General features: G+C 59.6%; 1 protein-coding gene across 4 annotated transcripts in view; it reads right to left on the bottom strand.

Moving 5' to 3' along the window:
• Window positions 1–210: 210 nt before the first annotated feature.
• The window catches only part of PLCG1 (phospholipase C gamma 1), an 87,835-nt gene continuing 67,972 nt past the window's right edge, over window positions 211–20,073 (bottom strand). The window contains exons 19-32 of one of the 4 annotated variants that reach the window (XM_075011479.1): window positions 18,466–18,646; window positions 18,023–18,100; window positions 15,770–15,873; window positions 14,983–15,079; window positions 14,520–14,592; window positions 13,896–14,053; window positions 13,105–13,201; window positions 11,931–12,155; window positions 10,872–11,020; window positions 7,946–8,060; window positions 5,851–6,012; window positions 4,330–4,418; window positions 2,442–2,635; window positions 211–824 (exon numbers count right to left, since the gene is read on the bottom strand). In XM_075011479.1, the coding sequence (XP_074867580.1) occupies window positions 782–824; window positions 2,442–2,635; window positions 4,330–4,418; window positions 5,851–6,012; window positions 7,946–8,060; window positions 10,872–11,020; window positions 11,931–12,155; window positions 13,105–13,201; window positions 13,896–14,053; window positions 14,520–14,592; window positions 14,983–15,079; window positions 15,770–15,873; window positions 18,023–18,100; window positions 18,466–18,646 (1,765 nt within the window). In that variant the 3' untranslated portion in view covers window positions 211–781. The remainder of the gene's footprint in view (window positions 825–2,441; window positions 2,636–4,329; window positions 4,419–5,850; window positions 6,013–7,945; window positions 8,061–10,871; window positions 11,021–11,930; window positions 12,156–13,104; window positions 13,202–13,895; window positions 14,054–14,519; window positions 14,593–14,982; window positions 15,080–15,769; window positions 15,874–18,022; window positions 18,101–18,465; window positions 18,647–20,073) is intronic. The other 3 variants (XM_075011481.1, XM_075011480.1, XM_075011482.1) reach the window with 3 other exon arrangements.

Genomic DNA, 20,073 nt, shown 5'->3' with positions numbered 1-20,073 from the left:
CGAGAGAATGGTGTGGTCAGGTCTTGCCTGAACTGCTCGCCCAGCGCAGGAAGTCAGCAAGAGAGCACACGCTCCAGGATCCGCCGGCGGGTGTCAAAGACTGCACACAAAGCCACAGCAAGTGGCTGGCGTAAGACACGCTCAGCGTGTCCGCTAGCCCAGAAGCACGGCAGCCAGGGCCAACCTCGAGGAAGGGGAGACGTTACGCACTTCACACTGACTTCTTTATTCTAACAAAGCGAGAGGGGCCTTGTAAACTTTGAGTTTCACTTCTGGACCCAGAGGCAGAGGCTATACAGGTACTTTGATACAACAAGGAGGACTGAGGTGCATCGGGCCCAGTTCTTACAAAGTACCACCCTAGGAGGGCACGTAGGAGGAGGGAGAAGATGCAGGCACTCAGGGAGGGAGTGGGAAACATTTACATTGACTTCATGCTGTAAAAAGCTTCCCCGCCACCTTCTGAGCAGGGCCGGGGCCTGGATTTCTCAGGACACAGGCTCAAAGGGGGGGTGGCGTGATTACAGACACAGTTTTGTGCCAGCCTGACCAGCTGACAGGCTATACACATCAATAGGCTCTCTTGGAGGTGGCGGCTGGGTGGTGGTTTGTTGTGGTTTTTAATTTCTCCCTTCACACGCGCGCGCACACGCACACCAGCAGAGAAACTGGAAAAGCTGCCTGAAAGTAGGCCAAAGCAGTGACGTTTCCATAGAAACCAGTTCACAGCGTTCGTGATAATCACAAGCACGGGAGGTGCTTTTCAGCAGGCAGAGTTGGACTAGAGGCGGTTGTCTCCATTCACCCTGGTCCTTCGCAGCATCCTGTGGGGGAGAGAGGAGGGGGCTTGAGATGGATGCTGCCGTAGCCACCTCAAGGAAGCAACTGTGCACGGCTCACCAATCGCAGTCGCCGCAAGGCCTAGCTCCAGCCTGGGGCCCCTGAGCCCTCTGGGACCTTCTCAGAGTCGCTGGAACCCACGGGGGTGGCTTTGGGAGACGTGCTAGCCAAGCACCAGCCATTGCATGCAGCCGCTGCATGGGCTCCAGGGGCTGTCACTCTGCAGACTGGCCAAGACCTCAGGGGTGCCGGACTCCTGCGCCAGGAGGCTCAGTGGGCTGTGTGACTCCTGAGTGGGGCAGCTCCGGGAGCCACCAGAGCCCGACATGCTCAGCCCCAGCGTGGAGTGCGCGGCTAGGCTTCCCCAAACGCTGGAAGCTAGGCCTAGGAACTCCAGGCTTGTGGCTTTACGGAAAAGGCGCGTCAGCACAGGGTTCCTGCTGATCTCTTCTGTCTACGGCTGGAAAAATTTTGTTCTGTGCACCAAGGCATGTGCAGATGTCCACCACCCACAGAAACACACACCACTGGCTGGAGGCGCTGCCAGTCTGCTGGACGGCCCCTGAGTCTCTCCTGGGCAGGCGCCCAAGTGCTCCGTTCTCAGCTTAAGCCGGGGCTCTCAGCTCTTTCAGGGTCTCAGCTCCACACCAGCTCCTCCTGGCTCTACTGTAAAACTGGGTAAGGACTTCCTGCCTGCCTGCAATGCGAAAGGCAGCCTGCGAGAAACACATCTGCCCTGCAGGCCTGGCCCTTGCAGCTCAACTTCCCTCATTCGCACTTCAGTCAGTGGAAAATATGAGAAACGGGAGCTTTGCTGACGCGCCAGTGGATGGAGACGTCGCAGGGCATGCTGGGAGCGTGCTCAGCCAGCCCTGGCCCCACAGGGCAGCCACAGTGCCAACAGGCTCCGGCTCCTTTGGATCAGAGCCACTCCCCTGTGTCAGCGCTGCCACTAACCAAACCCCCGGGGCTGGTCAAGGACGGGGCTCGCGCACCAACACTGTCACCAGTTGTTTCCTCTCAGCTGTGTGGCTGCCTAACAAGCCCCACACAGAGGCTCAGGGTGCCAGCCCAAGAGAACCCAGCTGTCACGGGTGGGGAAGAGGCACGATTCTCTGGCCCCAGCACTGGGCTGCCGGGAATGGGGAGAGGGGCTCCTCCCACAACCCAGCTCCACCAGAGCGGCCACGGCCAGCAGAGGCATCTCTCACCTGGTCTGCAGCTACTCCTGTGGGGCTGAAGTGGGGAAAAGCTTGTCACTGGGAGACCCAGCCCCAGCCCAGTCCTCACACACCTGTGCCTCAGCCCCTCCTGCACCACAAACCCCTCATCCCCAGCCCCCCGCCCCTGCACCCTGACCTTGAGTCCCCTCCCCCAAACCAAATCCCCAAGCTCGCCATCTCCAGACAGATGCAGAGAACGAGATTGATTCTGCACTCAGAGGGGAAGAGTGAGAGCACATGGGTCACAAGGGAACAATAAGGAAGAGAGACGAGCCTACAGAAGCTGCACTGATTAAAATCAAGGGCAGCCGGGATGCAAGGCCATGCTTGGTTGGCATCACAGGAGCTGTACGTCCCACCCCAAAACTCCACTGCTACCTTCGCTCTCGGATGTCAAAATGGTCTGCTAGCTGCTCCTGCGAGATGCGGAAATCCTCAAAGGGCTGTTGGTAGCGGGCGTCGAAGGACCCCTCCCGAGCTCGGTTCGTCAGGAGCTGCTGGCTTGAAGGGTCTCCTGTCCGGTCGCGGAGGGCCGAGGAGGCACCGAAGAAGTTAATTTCTCCATTTTCCTGCTTGAATCAGAAAGAAGGGAAAGCGAGTGTTAAAACCCAGCACTGGGACCGCAGGCACGCGCTCTACCAGGCCACCGGCTGCACGGACCCAGGACGGGTGTCGCTCTGCAAACACGAAGGCGATGTGAACAAGTCAGATGCGCCAGTGCACACGTGTGCTGATGTTGGTCGGACGTCTGTCGCCACTTTGGGGCAAGATTTTGTGTTTAAAAGACCTTCTGCTGCACAGGGAGTTACCAACCCTTTGGGCAGAACTTGGGCGTGGCAGGAACCCGCCCACCTGAGAGGAGAGATTGGGCCCAGCCCTCCTCCCTCCCCACAGGGGAATTAGTATAGAGTCCAGTGGGCCTGGAAGCTGGATTTCCACCAGCGCAGAGGGGAGGCTTGTCTTAGGAGTGGGGATCCCATGAAAAACAAGTGGAGCAGGGGGCAGGCAAATTCAAGCATCTTTCCAAGAGTTCTGCTCACCCCATGGGGCTGAGGTCATCTCAGGCGATGCCCCTCAGGCCAGAGAGCCCTACCCTGGACTTTGCGTGTCTCCTGAGCAGGGCAGGGCCTGCCAGTTACTCCCAATGGTGCAGTTTGTTGTGAGAGACGAGGGGGAGGTTCCAGGTGAACAAACACCACTCGAGCATTTAGGACAGAGGAGGCCTTTCAACACTAGGGATGTGAAATCCCGCGTAGTTAGCTGACCGGTTAAACATCAGATTAAGTGGGGGCTGGGGGGTAGGGCTGGGGAGACCGGAACTCCTACGGGGGGCGGGGTGCTCCATTGTGGCTGGAGCAGCCCCTGTCCTGGGCAGCCCCAGAGCAGGGGCATTCCAGCTGGGCAGGAGCAGGCCTGGTCCCCAGTACGCCACTGGTGGGGCCACTCCAGCCTGGCTGGAGCAGAGCCTGTCCGCAGCAGGGAGGCCATTACCGCCCAGCTGGGCTGGAGCAACCTCTCCAGACACCCTCCCAGAGGCTGTCACAGGCTGGGGACTCCTACCAGTTAACCATAAACCTCAACTGTTGAGGGTGAGGCTTTCCCATTAACCACTCAAACACTGGCATCCCTATTCCAACCCTGCGTGCCACTGCGCAGCACGGGCGGGGGGGAAAGTAGCGGGGTCTAGCCATGGGCAAGGGGGTGGGACCTCATTCTTAAGAGCCACCCAGAAACCAGCACCTCCTGCACACAGGGTCCTAAGCACTGGGTCAGAACTGACTCTCGGAAGGAGGTGCCGGCCCATGTCCTGGAGCACAGAACTGTGGACCAGACTGACCCCGCTCAGCCAGTGGATCGGAGGAGACGGGGCCCCAGGTTGCACAACTGCAGATGTGAAGCAAGACAGGTACTGGAGGTTAGGAAACAAACGACTGTCTGGCTGAGGGTGTGTCCTCCCTGCAGGCAGCGAGCGCAGCTTGTGCAGACTGCCTAGCCGGCTCTGCTGTAGCCAGCCCCAGAGCCAACAGCAGCACAGGCTAGTACAGAAGGAAGGCCGGGGGGTCTTGCACATGTGTGCTGCTGCGGTTGCTGCTAGCTAAAAGCTAGCTCTGGCACGTCTCCTTGTGCTGCAGGCACACCTCTCGCTGGACACACCCAGAGGGACTCGGAGCCCTTGGCACCAGCCATTGCTGGGTTCCGAAGCCCACCCATGTATCTGCTCTCCTGTGCTGCAGAGTAGGACAATCTCCACGTGCGCCAGCCTTACCTTGCCAGGGAAGATCTCTATTTTAACGAGCAGGGAGGCGAGCTCCAGGTTCTCACTGTAGTTGTTCTTCAGTGGCACAGCTCTGTACCCTGACAGAAGGAGCCCAACGGTTAGTGAGGGAAACCCCGGGAGCAGCCGGCTAACAGGGCCACGCCCTGCCATGCGCACACCGGCTTGCTCTAATCACCACAAAGCAGAAGGGGGTATTTCTCACACAGGCCAGCGCAGAGGGGCCAGCACTACGTCTGTGGCCACACAGCCCTTGGCCTTGGGCTGTGGCTGAAGACTTCATGCTGGGCCGTCCGTTCAGGAGGTGAAATTCACTGATTTTAGGGGCAGCAGGGACTGTTCTGACCTTCCCGTGAGACCTGCATAGCACAGTTCAGAGGCCCTTACCCAGTACATCCTGCCCCACGCTTGTAACTGCTGTCTGAGGGGAGGTCTACATAGCAAAGTCATTTCAAAATGGCTGCCCTAGCCTCTGCCCAGCACAACCGCTGTTTCCAAATAATTCCCAAACAGCAGTCGGCTTATGTCCAAATTGGCCAACCTCACTGCAGGAGCAACAGCGCCGATTTCGAAAGCAGCTGCTTCAGCAATCGGGGCTGTGCAGGTGGTGATTAGTGCTTCCAATGGCTCTGTTTCGACACAGGCTCTGGGGGCGTAGGTGCAGTATTTTGAAATAGCTCAGTGCTATTTGTGCACGTAGCTGTGTTATTTCAAAACAGCTCTTCCAGAATAGCTTATTTGGAAATAAAGCCACTGTGTAGATAGAACCTGAGCTACGGCACCTGACAGACAGGCATCCCACCCGGATGTAAAGTGTGCAAGGGATGGAGGCTCAACTGCCTCCCTGGCTTCACGGGGATAGTTACTCATTGGAACAGTGTCAATTATCCACTTTATTTCTAGGCTAAACACACAGAGCTCCAGGTTCCTCACGAGACACTTTTCTGCTGGGTGAAGCTGCCTATTATCTGAAAAACTCTTCCTGCTTTCAGCTCCAGGGAGTATGACCCAAGGCAATGAGGGTTGCTTGTTGCACCAAGACCATGCACTCAGAAGGCATATGCTCTTCATCCTTCCCCCAGAGACCTCCTGAACCCAGCCACCAAGTAACTGTGGAAGCACCCCAATGTCCATGTGCATAAGGGGAGCAGGGTGCCCACAGAGCCCGCCACACTGTGTGCATGGCCCTGCAGCTAGGACACAAGAACAGCAAAGCTCAGTCTGCTGGTTGCAACCCCACTTACAGCAGCATCCTGGTGGTTTCCTACGTAGGAGGGTTTGGATGCAATTGCGGAAAAGGCGGAGGTGATGAACCCAGAGCCAAGCCTGCTGGCCTGTGCCATCCCCAGAAGGGGACTAGGGGATTTAGGAACAGATGGGCAGAGAAGAGGAGATGTGAGCACTGTTTTCTGCCGTGCTGCCGACCCCATCCTCCCCTCTCCGAGATAGGTCCTCCTAAGGCCGCGTGGCAGAGGGAAGGACACCCACATGCGCACAGACACACGGCTTTACCTGTCTTCAGGCCTTTCACCGGGAACGTGGCCTGAGCCAGGAAGTTCTCGTCACTGAACATGTCCTCCTCGTACACCACAAAACGCAGGAAGGCGAAGTCGGGGTTGCTGATCTGGAAACTGAAGAGCTTCTGGGGCCAGAAGGGGTTCAGGCCATTGTCCGCTGTTTCAAGCCACAAGCCGTCAATCAGAAACCAGCCCCCACAGTCCCTTTGCTGCAGTACGGAAGGAACTTCCCCCCGCCCGGCTTCTCCCAGTTCGAGCGCTCAGAACAACACACGTCAAGTTTGGCTCATTAGTCTGGGCAGTGAAAGCTGGAAACTGCCACCTTCCAGAAACCACGTGTCCACGCCCATCGCACTGCCCGTGCCCAGGACTTCTGGGCTTTGAGCTGTCGTTCTACAGCACCAAGCCCAGAACGGAGACTTCTAGGGGCTACCGTAATACAGCTTTTCTTCCTGGCTGGCCGTGCAGTTAACACCTAACTGGGTATGCAGGACACAAAAGCAAAACGTAAGGAGCAAAAGCCAGAGTCACCTGTGCTTCTGCAGAGCCCTCATAAAACAGTAGCCAGCAGCAGCTGAGACATTCTCCAAGCTATCCATAATCAGTCTGCTCAGCCCTCTTGGTTAGGCAGCTCAGCTGGGGAAACTGAGGCATGGACGGCTCAAGTGACTCACTCCATTTCATGCCTCATGTCCAAGACACAACAGGAAGTGAACCCAGGACAGTGGACACCCAGTGGAACTGGTGAACAAACTCAGCCTTGCATATGGCACCAACTCCAAAAGCTGGCTACTGAGCCGTGCAGCACGCACCAGCCAATGTACCATTCACTCATGTTCTACGTGGGCTGGCTGTTCAAAACGGCAAATCGTTAAAAGCATGCCCTGAGGCAAGGGAGAAATCTCGTTATTCTTCCCCCACGAGGGCAAGTGCCTACAACGTGGCATGCTTACACTCCTACCAAGAGATCTCAGTTTTCCCACAGGGTCCCCTCCCCTTGATCAGCAAGTACAGGAATGAAATGTATCGATACAAAGGAAGCTCCGAGAAGGGGCTCTGCTCTCCCGAGGGAGGTTTCTTCGCATCTTTTCAGCAAGAGGGGAAAGAAACTAGGGGAGAATTTTACCCCAGGTCTCGATAAAGGGGAAAACCATGAAAAACAACTATCCCCAAAGTGCTGCCCCAGGCACACAGGAAACACACAAATGACAGAGCAGTAGTATGTATGAGGGGAGGGCTTGGTAGCTTCTTTCATTTACAGTCTCGGCCTCTACAGGAACTCTGGCGTTCGCAGGGGAAAACACGCTTCTCATGTTGACATGTCCCCCTCCGCACTGAGCTCGCACCACCAGCAACGGAAAAGAGCCACGGCTTTGCTCAGCGAAGCTCTGAGGTGTCTGCAGGGCATGCAACACTCTCACCACATAAAACGGCGCCCACAACACATTCCGGACTAACGTCGAGCTCCCTCTGGCCCCACCACTGCAGGTTCAAGGTGCGTGGACGGAGGGGGAGGGGACAAAGAGGAAGACTCCAAGCCTTCCCTTCACCAGGAAAAAAGGCACACGCCAACTTGGGCCAGCTGACGCAAGGCTAGGACCCCGGTGAAGACTGGCAGTCAATGTTCCCTCTAGTTTGTGTCCATACATGTGCAGAATAAATTTTATTACATGCACCAAGGCATGACGGGATGTGTACCACCAGTAGAAACACGCTGCTGGCTGTGGGTGCTCTGCTAATCAGCTGAGTGGTGCCTGGATCTCTTGTGGGTGACCACCCACGCGCACAGCTTACAGGGACCGCTGGTGGCAAGTTAGCAGGTCGAAGAACACCGAGTGGGGAAACCTAGCCCGACCCCATGCTAAAGCGGCCAACTGCCGGGTGTTCACGAGGCATTTACCTTCTGTTTGGTCACTCAAGTTATGAGCACACTACTCCTCCCCAGTGAAGAGGTATGCCGCAAGGCAGGATCAATGGGAAGAAACACAGTTTATAAACAGGGTGAAGCGCACATCAGCCAGGGGCTCCCCTTCTGCAGGCACACAGTGCGTCCCTGTGGTGAGACTATGAGAGCCACGCCGGGTACTCACCCACAATCTCGGTCTTCTGTTTTGCATTGTCATACTCTGCTCCGGACACCTCGACCTCCACAAAGGGGCAAACGATCCCCCTCCCGTTTTTGGGAAGGTGCCGTGCCCCAAGGACCTAGAAAGAGAAAGCAGGCACACGTGGGACCGGTGAGAATGGAAACCGGTTTTCTGACCATGGAATTTTCTAATGGCCTCCCTGACCGACCGTCTGTACCGCAAGGTGGAAGCAGACCAAGACCGACAGCCCGCCCAGAACGGCAGCTTCTGAAGTGGGCCGTCACTACTGCCCAGACCAATCTGCCGCCTAGCATGGGAATCTGTAGCAGAGCCCTTGGGAGCAGCCAGATACTCATTTATGCATATTCCGTACTAAGGTGGGAAGAGAGAGGCGAGAACCAGGGGCTTCGGTCCTGAGAAATGAACCCATCTGGCGGCGGGCCAGGCTGTCAGAGAGGGGAGATTTCTGAAGGAAAATTCATGGGTCAGAAGGAATTTTTCCTTGCTGCCCTGCCCCATCTGAGACCGGGTGGTGGGGGATGTGCTCCGGAGTTCTCCACCCTGGGCTGCAGGGAGGGTTAAAGCGACACTGAGCCTGGGAGACTGCTGGGGATGCACAGTCAGAGGCTCCCATCTCCGGCAGCTGCTTCTGAAGACGGGGCAGGCAGACAGCTCCCTTGTGGTCAGCGAGGGTGGAGCGCCAGGTCGCCGCCTGACAGATTTCGTTATGCGAAGGACTACTGAGGCCACAGCCCCCTCAGGGACGGGCTCGGCTGCCGTCAGGTGGGCTCCCTCCATTGGCTTTGGCAATCCACCCCTTGCTGCTTTTTGTAAGGGAGGGGTTCCAGGCCTTCTCCCCTTTGGCAGCGACGCGAGCTGAGAAGTGCTGTGGGCCTGCCAGGGCTCCATGGGCTTGGGGAAAATTGTGAGTGTTCCCCAAATCCGGTAGGTGCCATTCCACCTCCTGGGGATGCCAGGGTTAGGGCCGGATGACAGCAGCTGGGGCGAAACTTGGGGGGTTGTTCAGCAGAGTGGCTGGGGCTGGCTGCCCACCGCAGCTCTACCTCCACCGCCGAGGGAGAGGGCACAGGGCAGACTGACAAGGGATTAATCGACTCTGCCCAGGAAGGGGCGAGAACAACGCTGTTCTCTTGCACGTCTCGCTCAGGAGCCCAGCAGACTTCACTGAGCACGGGGCTGCACTATCCCCCTTTAGCCCCTGAGACACGCCCTCCCCAGCGAGTCTAAAGGCATGCAGAGAGCCAGGGGTGCAACCCAAGCATCTGCCTCCAGTGCCACTGGCTGAACCCACATTTCCACTGCTTCTGTCCTTTACTAGCCCATGCAGAGGCACCACACCACCTCTCACTGGGGAGGCCAGCAGAGCAGGTGCGCCTGGCCGGCAGTGCAGCAGCCCACAGGGAAGGGAATTCCTTTCAGGCCCAGGAAGCGTCAGCGTCTTTGCTTGACACCAGAGGGGAAGACATGAGGGAGGTTGACCCTGTGTTGCCTGAGGCTGCTGGCACACCTCTCGCTGGCTCTGAGGGACTGCGTCGGCCAGGTCCTGCCTGTGGGCAACAAGAGCTCTTCTCCAGCCCCAGGGGAATCGCCTCACGACCACAAAGCAGCTGAGAAAGTGCACTTGGTGCCAGCTCTGAAGAAACGACATCACCCACCACAGCTCTGAACCCTGGGGAGCCTCTGACTCACCCCAGAGTCAAGGTGCTGCTCCGTGCCTCAGTTTCCCCACCTAAAGGGGGAGAACAATGCCGACCTCCTTCACACAGGGCTTGGAGGGGCACAGAAGATGAGCACTATGTGGGGGAGACAGCAGGGGGTCACTGCACTGCCGGCACCAGGCTGCCATTAGGAAAGCTGGGTGAAATCCCAGACCCTGGAGGGCAATCACAAAACCCCATTGATGGACTTCACCCCCGCCGTTAAAACCCCTGGGGCGTGAGACTGTGGCGCTTTGCCGGAAGGCAGCTGGGATTGAACCCCAAACCCCCGGAGTCCCTCTCTCCCTGGCCGGGCAGGCCCTGCTTTCCCTCCCTGGACCTTCACTAACCGCCAGGCCACACCGCGAAGCCAGTCTGCTCCTGGGCGCCAGAGAGAGACCTGTCAACGGGGGGCGGAATCGCCTCACATCTTGCCCTACAGTTTTCCCAGGCCTGGAGCAAGGGGCCATTGTGTTTAGTCAGCCATGACGAGCGGCCCCGGGAGTGCATTGCTTTGGGCAGGCGGGGTGCAGCCTCCCTCCCTCACGCACCTGGAGCGTTGCAGCCGGCCCCACTGAGGAGCGGACAGCAGCTGTCCTAGCCGTGGGTCGGAGTATTTCCCAGGTGCTGCAGGGGCACAGCGCCCCCTGCTGCTGGCAGAAGACGGGTGTTTCCCTCCCCTGCAGCTTCGCTCCTTTCTGCCTCGGCGTCACTGCCCAAACCCGACCCACGCAGGCAGGACGCAGCCTGCCCCACAGAGCACCCGATCATCTGACGGGAAAGTACCAGAGTGGGGCAGGCTGGAGGGAGGACTGTAATTCTCAGCCAGTGTCCTCCGGTAGGGCAGCCAGCCAGGCCCCTCACCTCCAGCAAGGGCTCAGCCACAGCGTTCCCTGTAAGCTGAGCAGGCGGGCAGCTTCCTGGAGAGATTCAGGTGCCGCCCAGCTGATTGGCCGAGTGCCTGCAGCCGACAGCACGTTTCTTTTGGTGGTGCACAGCTGTAGGTGCCTGGGTGCACATAAAATTTATTCCACCCACGGCTGGAAACATCAGAGGGCACGTTGCTCAGCCGAGCCGGGAACTGAGCTGTTTGCAGATGCTCTCTGCTCCCAGCGCGCAACAGTGGGAGGTGGGCAGTGCAGCAGAGACAGCCAATCCCTTGGCATGGGGAAAGGTACCCCGGTACCAGCAGACCGCAGGCCAGGACTAACCTCGATGGTGATGGAGAGCAGCTCCACCCCGCGCAGCGTGCTCTTGTCAAAGGGGTCGAAAAGCTCATCCCGCATGTTGGCCGGCTGCAGCACGTAGCCACACTGCCCATTGGACATGAACAGGGCCTGGTTCATCTGCATGGGCTTGTCTGAAAGACAGGCAGGGAGCCATGGCTGGCAGTAGCGCTCAGAGAAGACAGCTCTGAGGGCAATCACCCCAGCACCAGGATGGGCCCTGGCCCTCCAAGGGACTGTACAGCACGTCGCCCAGCCCAGGTATCAATGCCCCAAGCCCCCGGGCTGTTCCTCCATGTGCTAGGCCACGCACTGTTTGCCCCGATGCCCAGGCTCCCCTGTTAACTCCACCCCGGCGTCTCCTCTGGCAGCACCCTGGAGCAGTGGTTCCCAACCTGTGCTCTGCAGGCCACGTCCAGCGAGTCCATGAAAGGTGGCTCCCACCACTGAACAGTGGCTGTCCATCGGTGGACCCTGCACAGGGAGGCTGCCCCATCATTTGGGATGTTTTTGGGGCCCACAAATGAAAAGACGTCAGGAACCATTGCCCTAGAGGGTCCCTCACCACCCCTGCCCGTAAGGCCCCGTCGGCTTCCACCTCTCCTGCACACACTGCACCACACGCTCTCGCTCACTCCATCCCTCCCGAGCGATCCGTCCTTCCAGCCTCCCAGTGTCTGCTGCTGACCCCTACGCGGTGGGGTCTGTGTCCCCTCAGTAACGTGGGGCTGGGCCCAAATGCCAGGATCGCACACTGACCTAGAGAGTGAGGTGATCGCCCCGGAGGCTTCTCTGCCCCCGGCAGGAGCAGGGCCCCTCTGCCTGCAGGGGGAATGCACCAGACGGGCTGCAAGTAGAGTCCCACCTCCTGCCCTCTTCTGCTCGGGCATCAGCAATCACAGGTGGGTTCTAGTGATGCTGGTGTCCAGAACGTCCGGGAGGGGCAGGTGGCTGGGTAGGCCTGAGCCACACAGGGATCGGGCTGCCACTCCTCACCTACAAGTGGGAGCTCTGGGTGCCATCTGCCCAGCAGCCAGCTCTCACCTGGGGTCTGGAAGTTGAGCGCCACCAGCTGGCTGCCACAGATCCACATGGGCAGCGGGTCGTAGTTGGAGGAGTCGAGGCGCTGGCCCTTGGGGTAGATGCGGGAGAGCTGCAGCCGGTTGTACTGCAGGAACTTCTTGCCTTTGATCTTGTTGACGTACTTCTCCGCCTTGGTCTCAGGGAAGGACGACATGTCCCTGTAACAGGCCCTTTCTGTGCCAATCTCTGACAGGAGACATGGAGCCGTCACTCCCTGCGCAGAAGTGCCATGGCCTGGAACAAAGCTGGGGGCTGCTCCCACCCCCAGCTGGCTCCCACCAGAAGACCGGTAACTTCTTCGAGATGTGTGGCTCATACCCACTGGACACCCTCCCTCCTGCCCCGCTGTCGGAGGAGCTGTCAAGAAGGACCTGAGGCGCTGTCGGGGTCATATCTAGGGCTCTGAACTGGTGCCGCTCCAGGGGCGCAAACCTAACTCCAACAGATATGAGCAAGCCCTCGAAGAGCACCAGGGCGCGCGTCCCCTTCTGGGCTTCTCGCTACCTCTCCAGCACAGGTCTCTCCCGGGTGCGAATAGCAAACACCCGGGAACTGTCCGAATCCAAGCCCACCCCCGGCCCAAACAGGACCTCCAGATGCTGGCCTGGTCCCCTGGCTTGCCCTGGGGCTATCTGTGGCCATACAGCTCTTCCTCCTCCCCACCAGCCGGGATCTAGCTCTGAGATGTTTCTGGAGGCCTCCCCGCCACCCCTCCAGGCATGCAGGAGCAGGGTCGTCGGGGCAGACGGCTGCGACTGCCAGAGCCATGGCTAACGCTGAGGGGAGCTCTGTGTCGCAGTATCCCCAGGCAGCATTGACAGCCTGGCCTGAATCCCTGGCTCCAAACCACCGGGGCTGCTTTGCTTCTAGGCCAGATCCCTTCAGCAGGCAGCAGAAATCTCTGGAGACTGGCTGGATGGGCCAGATTTCCACCACCCGGGGCTTGGCATCTTAGGAGCCTGAACTCAAATGATGTCCACTCAGGCCTGGACCCCAAACCCCTGCTTAAAACTGAGGGGGGCAGCATCCAGTGTGGGACAGGCAGCCAGGCCAGGTTTGCTCAGGGGCGTTGCAGGGTTTGCAATGGACCTGAAGCCTGTCAGCTGGGTACCGGCACCCAAGGACCTGCACTTACTCTCCTCGTCGAAGGGGATGGGCCGGCAATAGACGACGAGCTCCGACAGCTCCAGGGCGATCTTCTTCCTCCTCTCCATCATCTTCCCTTCAGAGAGCTGCCAGGAGGCAAAACCAGAGTCGCTCACTGGCCACGCTCCACAGCAGCTCTCCCACCCTGGCGACCTGGGCTGCAGAGCTAGTCTGGGTCTCCGGCTCCTGTCTCCCTGCCTGGAAGCTGCTGGGCTCTGCCCTAGTGAATAGCCACAGCAGCGCTGGCCTTTAACGTGGGTCCTCACAGCCTGTGGGGTGTGCAGGGGTTTCCAAAGCGCCTGACGTGACTTCGGAGCACAAGTCTGCCTCAGCTTCAGTGCAGCGTGTGCCCCTCAAGCCCTGGAAATCCACGAGTCGCAGCTCCCACTGCCACAGGTGCCGACTTCCCCTTTAGCACAGAGGTACCGGAGCCTCTTCCCAGCCCAGCTCTGCACCCCCATCCCCCTCTCCTCAAGGCAAGGAGTCCTTTGGCTCATTCGGCTGCTTGTTCCAGCCTCTTCCAGGACCCTCCCCCAGCCCACGAGCTGGAAGCAGAATGCCCTTTACCAGGCCTGGCTGGGACAGACGTCTGGGTTGAGCAGCCAGCTCTGACCCCTGCGCAGACATGTTAGCGACATGGCCACTGAGCCGCTCTGTCACCAGCCTGGCCTGCGGGCAAAGGGAACGCTCTCCGCGGTCCCCAGGACAGGCAGCTCTGGCACAGCCGGCTGTCCGCCCCCAGGGATGCAAGAGGCCTGCGAGGAGGCTCTCTACACTCACCCTGGCATCAGCCGTCTGGGCCACCTCCCGGATCTTCTTCACCCAGTCCAGCAGGTCCTCGTGCGTGTCGGCTGCCACGTCCATGGAGGGGCGCGACATGGAGGCCTTGCTGATGGAGAAGACGAACGCGCGGTTGTTCTTCCCCTCGGGCCGGATGGCTGTGAGGGCAGAGGCAGGAAGGGAAAGGTCAAAACCGCTCACGCAGCCAACTCCTCCCCGCTGCGGATGGCAGTTCTGAGGGGTAGGGAAGGGACGGGACGGGACGGGACAAGGGCCACAAGCGACATCCAAGTCACTGGCCTCCGGGTTTCTGACAGCCCGAGAAGAGGCTGGGGGAACGGAAATGGGCCTGGGGTCTAGATTCCAACCCTCACTGCCCAGCGCGGGGGGGGGCAGGTCCACAGTGCTCCCGCGTCCATCGCTGAGCGCCTGCTGCTGGCAATCTCCAAGCCCATGGAGAAGCTGGGCAGGCAGAGCATGGCCAGCTGGGGGAGGAGGGCAAGACTGGGCTCAAGACACCGGAAACGCTGCCGGTCAAGAGACAGGGGCAGGCCCCGTCACACCAGCATGACCCTGATGGCACTCGTGCATGGCTAGCAGCCGACCCCACCCGTCCGCGCTTACCGATCTGGCACGACGGCACGTCAAGGGTGCCTCGCAGCATGGCTCCCAGGGGGCTGTTCTCGTCCAGCAGCTGCTGGGAACAGACCGCAGACGAGCACGTCAGAGCCGTGAGCTAGGACTGTGACCCGTTCACCAGGTAACTGGCTAGTTGCACCCTCAACGCAGGAGGCTTTCCAGCTACAGTTAAGTGGTGGGGCTGAGCAGACACTGGCCACAATGGGCCCTCCCGGGAGCCCAACCTGAGCAGCCCCCATCTGCGGGAGGGGGCTGCTCTGGCCCTGCCCGGCCCCTTTAATTGGTTCACCAGCTAGAAGTTAACGAAACAGGATTTTACACCCCTGCCATGAGCGCGCCCCCACCCCAGAGCCGCCCTAGCCTGAGCGGGGAACACGTGTCCAAGCACCCAGGAGAGAAGCGTGGCCCTCTGGCTGGGACACGGCTACTCCCCACCCCCGACACTAACCTCCCTGTCGGGATCCTGGTCACTGGAGCTGGCTAGTTCCTCCACATAGTTCGAAGGAAACCACAGCTGCTTCTTGCCCCCGTAATCCCCTCTCCACCTGGGAGAAACAAAAGGTGCAGCCCCCGTCAGAACAGATCCCAGCAGCTGCCCGGGAGTTCCTGGGGCCTCATGCGTGCACACGGGAAAGGAAGCACCAAGTACGGAAGGGCCCAGCTCCTGGAGGTTCTGCATGGTCAGGGCACAACCTGGCTCCTCTTACCACACTCCCGCGTGAGCCCTGCTGGCATTAGGAGGAGGGACACCCCTGGGTCCCCGCACCACCGGCTGCAGAACCTGGGGGACAAGTGGGAACCAGCTTCTGCTGACTATTGCACGTGTCTCATTACAAACCGCTGCCCATCAGCTCCCTGCATCGAAAGGTGCTTTTCCAGGCTCCTGGGTCCATCCCTCCCACCACCACGTTTAGTGGGGCCTTGATGCTCCATTTCACTCACTCTCTCTCTGGCCCCACAAGCCCCTCCAAGGCAGGAAGGGTTGTGAGCTGGTGTCAAATAGACAGTCCTAGAGGCCAGTGTCCTCTGGTCATCTACAGGACAGACAAGGCAGCAGGAATGTCCCCTCCCACTCAATGGCAGCTTGGTCTCTGTGACCCTGGGGAGCCCTGGCTTCTCGGATCCATCCGCTAGGGCACGTGCCAGGTCACCAAGCACGTTCTCTGGCATTCGCCATTCATGGAGGCCGGTGTGGGAGAAGCCTGGGAGGCAGTTGCGGGGGGGGTGTCGCTCACCAGCCTCCTTCCTGCTTCTCCACATTCTGGATGACGGCGTTCTTCAGAAAAGTCAGCTCGTCTTCCCGCTGCGCCTTGTAGTCAAAGAGGGCCTTGACGGCACACTGCAAAAGCAACAGAGGGCTGAGAGGCGCAAGGCAGCCGGGGGGCACGTCACCAGTGTGAATGAGAGGAGGCCACCGAACAGGAGCTCCCCTTCCACCAGCATGACCCCAGCACAGAACCTACGCGCCATCACTCCCCAGGGCAGGGCTTCCACCCAGAGCCACAACCTACAAACCATCACAGGACAAGGTGTGGCCCACTGCTGAGCATCTCCCGGGTACCCAGTGTGGCTTGTCTAGTGAGGCTGCAAGTCTGCCAGGCAATCTGGGCTCATTAGCACACCCTGGAGCAGTTGTTGGCTGGGGAGAACCTTGACTGCGCCGCCCCGGTGTGCTGACCAAAGTGGCAGCCATCACTCAGGCAAGAGCCATTGACTTTTCCTAGCGTGTCTCCTCCTGGATCCCTGTTGCATTTTCCTTCTCTGTCCTGGCCCTGGCCGCTGGAGAGATGAACACAGGAAATGCGCTGCTGTGCCTGGCTTGAGTGGACTCTAGGACAGGCCAGGCCAGAAGGGTCATAGCTCGGCCTGGCTTTCCCTAACAGCTGGTTTGCAATCGGGCGCTCTGTCTCCCAGCAGAGTCTGACCAGGAGCATCCTGTACAAATGGGCCTTTACCCTGTCAGGTGCTCAGGCTGGGCTTTGCAGAGGAGACACAAGTGAAAAACTGACAGGCAGATGCTACCAAAAGAAAAACAAATCAGGACCCCAGTGTGAGGTGTTTCCGGTCTCCAACCCCTGGGAACCCAGGAAAGGCAGAGAGGAAAGGCTGTTTCTTAGCAACCCCTGGGCTGCCGGCACAAAGCTGTCACTACCTCACAAAAACAAGGAAGTCCTGTGGCACCGTACAGACTAACAGAGATGGCTGCCCCCGGCACTCACTACCTGACCGCTGCTAAGTGGCGGAAGGCAGGAGCGTGAGCGCCAGCCGGGGAAGGAAGTGCCGGGAAGCATCTTTCTTGGCTGCAGCCCTGCGAACTCCCTGGCCAGCAGCAGGAAGGGGGGGCTGCCAGGGCTCCCTGGCCTGCGCCATGTCAATTCCCGAGCTCTCCCAGGCTGAGGCTCTGCTCACTCCGGTGCTTTCCCCCCACAAGATGCACCCCGGGGTGCAGAGAGACTGCGCAGTCCCAGCCCCTGGACTGCACCCGCCCTTCCTGCTGCAGCCCCTCGCTTCCTGGGCAGCTCAGCTGGGCCACAGCCAGGGCAGGTGCATCCCAGGACTGGTGCCCAGCTGCAGCCCAGGCTCCTCTGAAAATAAACACAGCTGCTAATCAGTGGCACGCCAGCTGCCAGCATCCGCACCCCATGAACGCTGACGTCAGCAGGGTGGGTTGGCTGCCCAGCAACACGCCCCCCCCCCCGCCCCCCCTTAAGCGGGAGTTGCTAACATCAGGATCGTAACGAAGCAGCATCTCCTGTACACACCAACTTCCGGGGGCAGCGAGCGGGAGGTCACGCCCCCGGGCAGCCTGCCAGCAGGGCAGTCAGAAGACACCAGTGGAGCCCCAGCACCTTGTTCTGATCCTCAGGGGGAGGGCAGATTGCTCCCTGGCCTGCGAACTCCTGGGGATCTCAGACAGCCCCCGCTGTGCTGTTCTGCCGGCGCCGTGGGAACACCCTGCGCTATTGTACCAAGGCTGCGGAACGCACGACCCGACCCACGAACCGCTGCGGGGACGCGAGCTGAGGAACCGCGCTTGGGCGACTTTCTCAGCCCCGGGATACCGCGGCAGACCCTACCTCGAACCGAACGAACGCACTCACACCCTAGTGCTGGGCAGGGGTGAAGCCAGAAACCTTCTCTCCCCCTCTGAACTCTGCAAGAGCAACAGAGGGGCCAGGGCTCCTGTGCAGCCAGCAGGCATTGGGGTGGGAGCAGATGGTGTTTCTGACAGGTCAGACCCTCTCTGGCCCAGCTGCCAACTACTAGACGCCCCCCTTTTCTCCTCTGCAGGGGTCCGGCCCGTGGTGGTGGGGCCAGCCCTGGGGCAAGTGGAGTGAGGTAGCGGCAGATGGAGGGCAGACCTGGATGGCAGGGTGGAAGGGGAGCCCCAAAGCATAGTGGGATGGTGGGGGAAGCCCAGGGGGCAACAAACTGGACAAGCAGGCCATTAAAAATCAGCCTGTGTTAGGCAGAGAGCAGGAGAATACCTTCAGCGTTGGCATGGGATTGGCCTCCACGTAGAACCCCGGGTGGCGTCCTTCATAAAGGGCTCCATAGTCTGGCTCCTGCAAAACAAAAGCCCATCCACGGTCGTATTTCTGGCCAGGAGAACTGGTCCCTTTTCCTCACTGCTGCTGCCGGTGGGGAAGAGCCACTGAAGCTAGTGGTGCAGAGGGCTTTATCACGTAGGACACAGACCCTGCCGGCTAGGTTCACTGCTGGCCTGGGCCTCTGCAGTACAGAGCACCCACAAACTCTGCTGGGGCTCCCAGGCCCTCTTGCAAACCTAGCTGTGCAGGTACCACGCACTCCCGCCACCTCCACATGGTGGGGGCAGGGAAGGGCCTTCAGACAAGGCCAGCTCAGCCGCGCCCTTGCTCCAAGCGGGCAGACTCCCCCTCCTCCCGACAGCTCCCTGCCCTGCACTCACCGCGGTCCCAATCTTCTCCAGCGTCTCCTCGTTGATGGGGTACCTCAGCTTCATCTTGCGGTAGAGCGGGTGCTTCTCGTAGTAGCTGATCAGATCCACCAGGCTGTCAAACTCGGAGTTGCCCAGGAGCACGGTCTGGCCCTCCTGCTGCACTCGGCAGTGCTTGATCTTCCCTTCCGCCCTGCCAGGCCAGGACAACCAGAAACGCTGCTTGGCAAACGGCCAGAGAAACCCTCTCCCTGCCCCGGGCGCCTTCCCACTCTATCTGCAGCCACCCCAAAGCGCACATGGTGCTAGCCTCGGAGGGCAGGCCAAGGAGCAACAGGCTTAAACTGCAGCAAGGGAGGTTTAGGTTGGACATCAGGAAAAGTTTCCTCTCAGGGTGGTTAAGCACTGGGATGAATCACCTGGGGACGCTGCAGAGTCTCCATCACTGGAGACATCTAAGAGCAGGCTGGATACACCTCCCACCGGGATGATACAGAAGGTGCTTGGGCCTGCTGTGAGGGCAAGGGACTGGACTCGATGACCTCTCAAGGTCCCTGCCAGTTCTAGTCTCTGTGGCGCCAGAGGCCCATCGCCAGAGCCCAACGCCCTGAGCGCCGGCCAAGCTGTGAGCGAAGCAGTGGGAGGGATCGCGCTGTGGCAGCACAGGTCAGAAGAAGGCAACACAAACTCAGGGAGGGGCCGAAGGTTGCCACGAAGCCGAGCTGCTATGAAAGCAGGGGCCCTCGGCTCCTGAAGGCTGTATCAGGGACAAGAGCTGGGGAGACCCCCAGCACGGCAGGCAACTGGGACGCAGCAGGGCAGCTTCACGAGCCACCCAAGCCTAATGCTGTCCCAGCAGGCACGTTCTCATAAGAACAGCCATGACTGGGTCAGACCAAAGGTCCATCTAGCTCAGCCTCCCGTCTGCTGACAGTGGCCAGTGCCAGGTGCCCCAGAGGGGATGGACCAAAGACAGTGATCAAGTGACTTGTCGCCTGCCGTCCATCTCCAGCCTCTGACAGAGGCCAGGGACACCGTTCCCACTCCCTGGCTAATAACTTTTTATGGACCCAACCTCCCGGAACTTCTCTAGCTCTTCTCTGAACTCTTATAGTCCTGGCTTTCACAGCCTCCTCTGGCCAGGAGCTCCACAGGCTGACTGTGCACTGTGTGAAAAACCTTTTAGTTTTAAACCTGCCGCCCATTAACTTCATTTGGTGTCCTCTAGTTCTGGTACTATGGGAACAAGTAAATAACTTTTCTTATTCACCCTCTTTACACCGCTTAGAATTTTATAGACTTCCATCACGTCCCCGCTCCCTCTCCCTCCGAACTCTCTGCAAAAGCATCGGAGGGGCCAGGAATGAAGTGCAGTGCCAGGGCTCCTGTCTATGGGGTGGGAGGAGACAGCGCTCCTGACAGGTCAGACCCTCTCTGGCCCAGCTGCCAGCTCCTTCCCCACAAGGCCAGACTGAACATGCATGGCTGTTGGCATGAGGGGAGGGATCCGGCCTCCCCTTCTTGTCATGGCTGAATCCAGCAGGCCCCGTCCCTCTGACCCAGCACAGCTCTGAAAGGCCTTCCAGCACACCCCCACGTCATGTAACACAGGGAGACAAA

The sequence above is a fragment of the Carettochelys insculpta genome, chromosome 17 (genome assembly GCF_033958435.1).
Source record: "Carettochelys insculpta isolate YL-2023 chromosome 17, ASM3395843v1, whole genome shotgun sequence".
Lineage (NCBI taxonomy): Eukaryota > Metazoa > Chordata > Testudines > Carettochelyidae > Carettochelys > Carettochelys insculpta.
The sequence above is the reverse complement of the archived record's forward strand: the minus strand, read 5'-3'. Positions and strand labels throughout refer to the sequence as shown.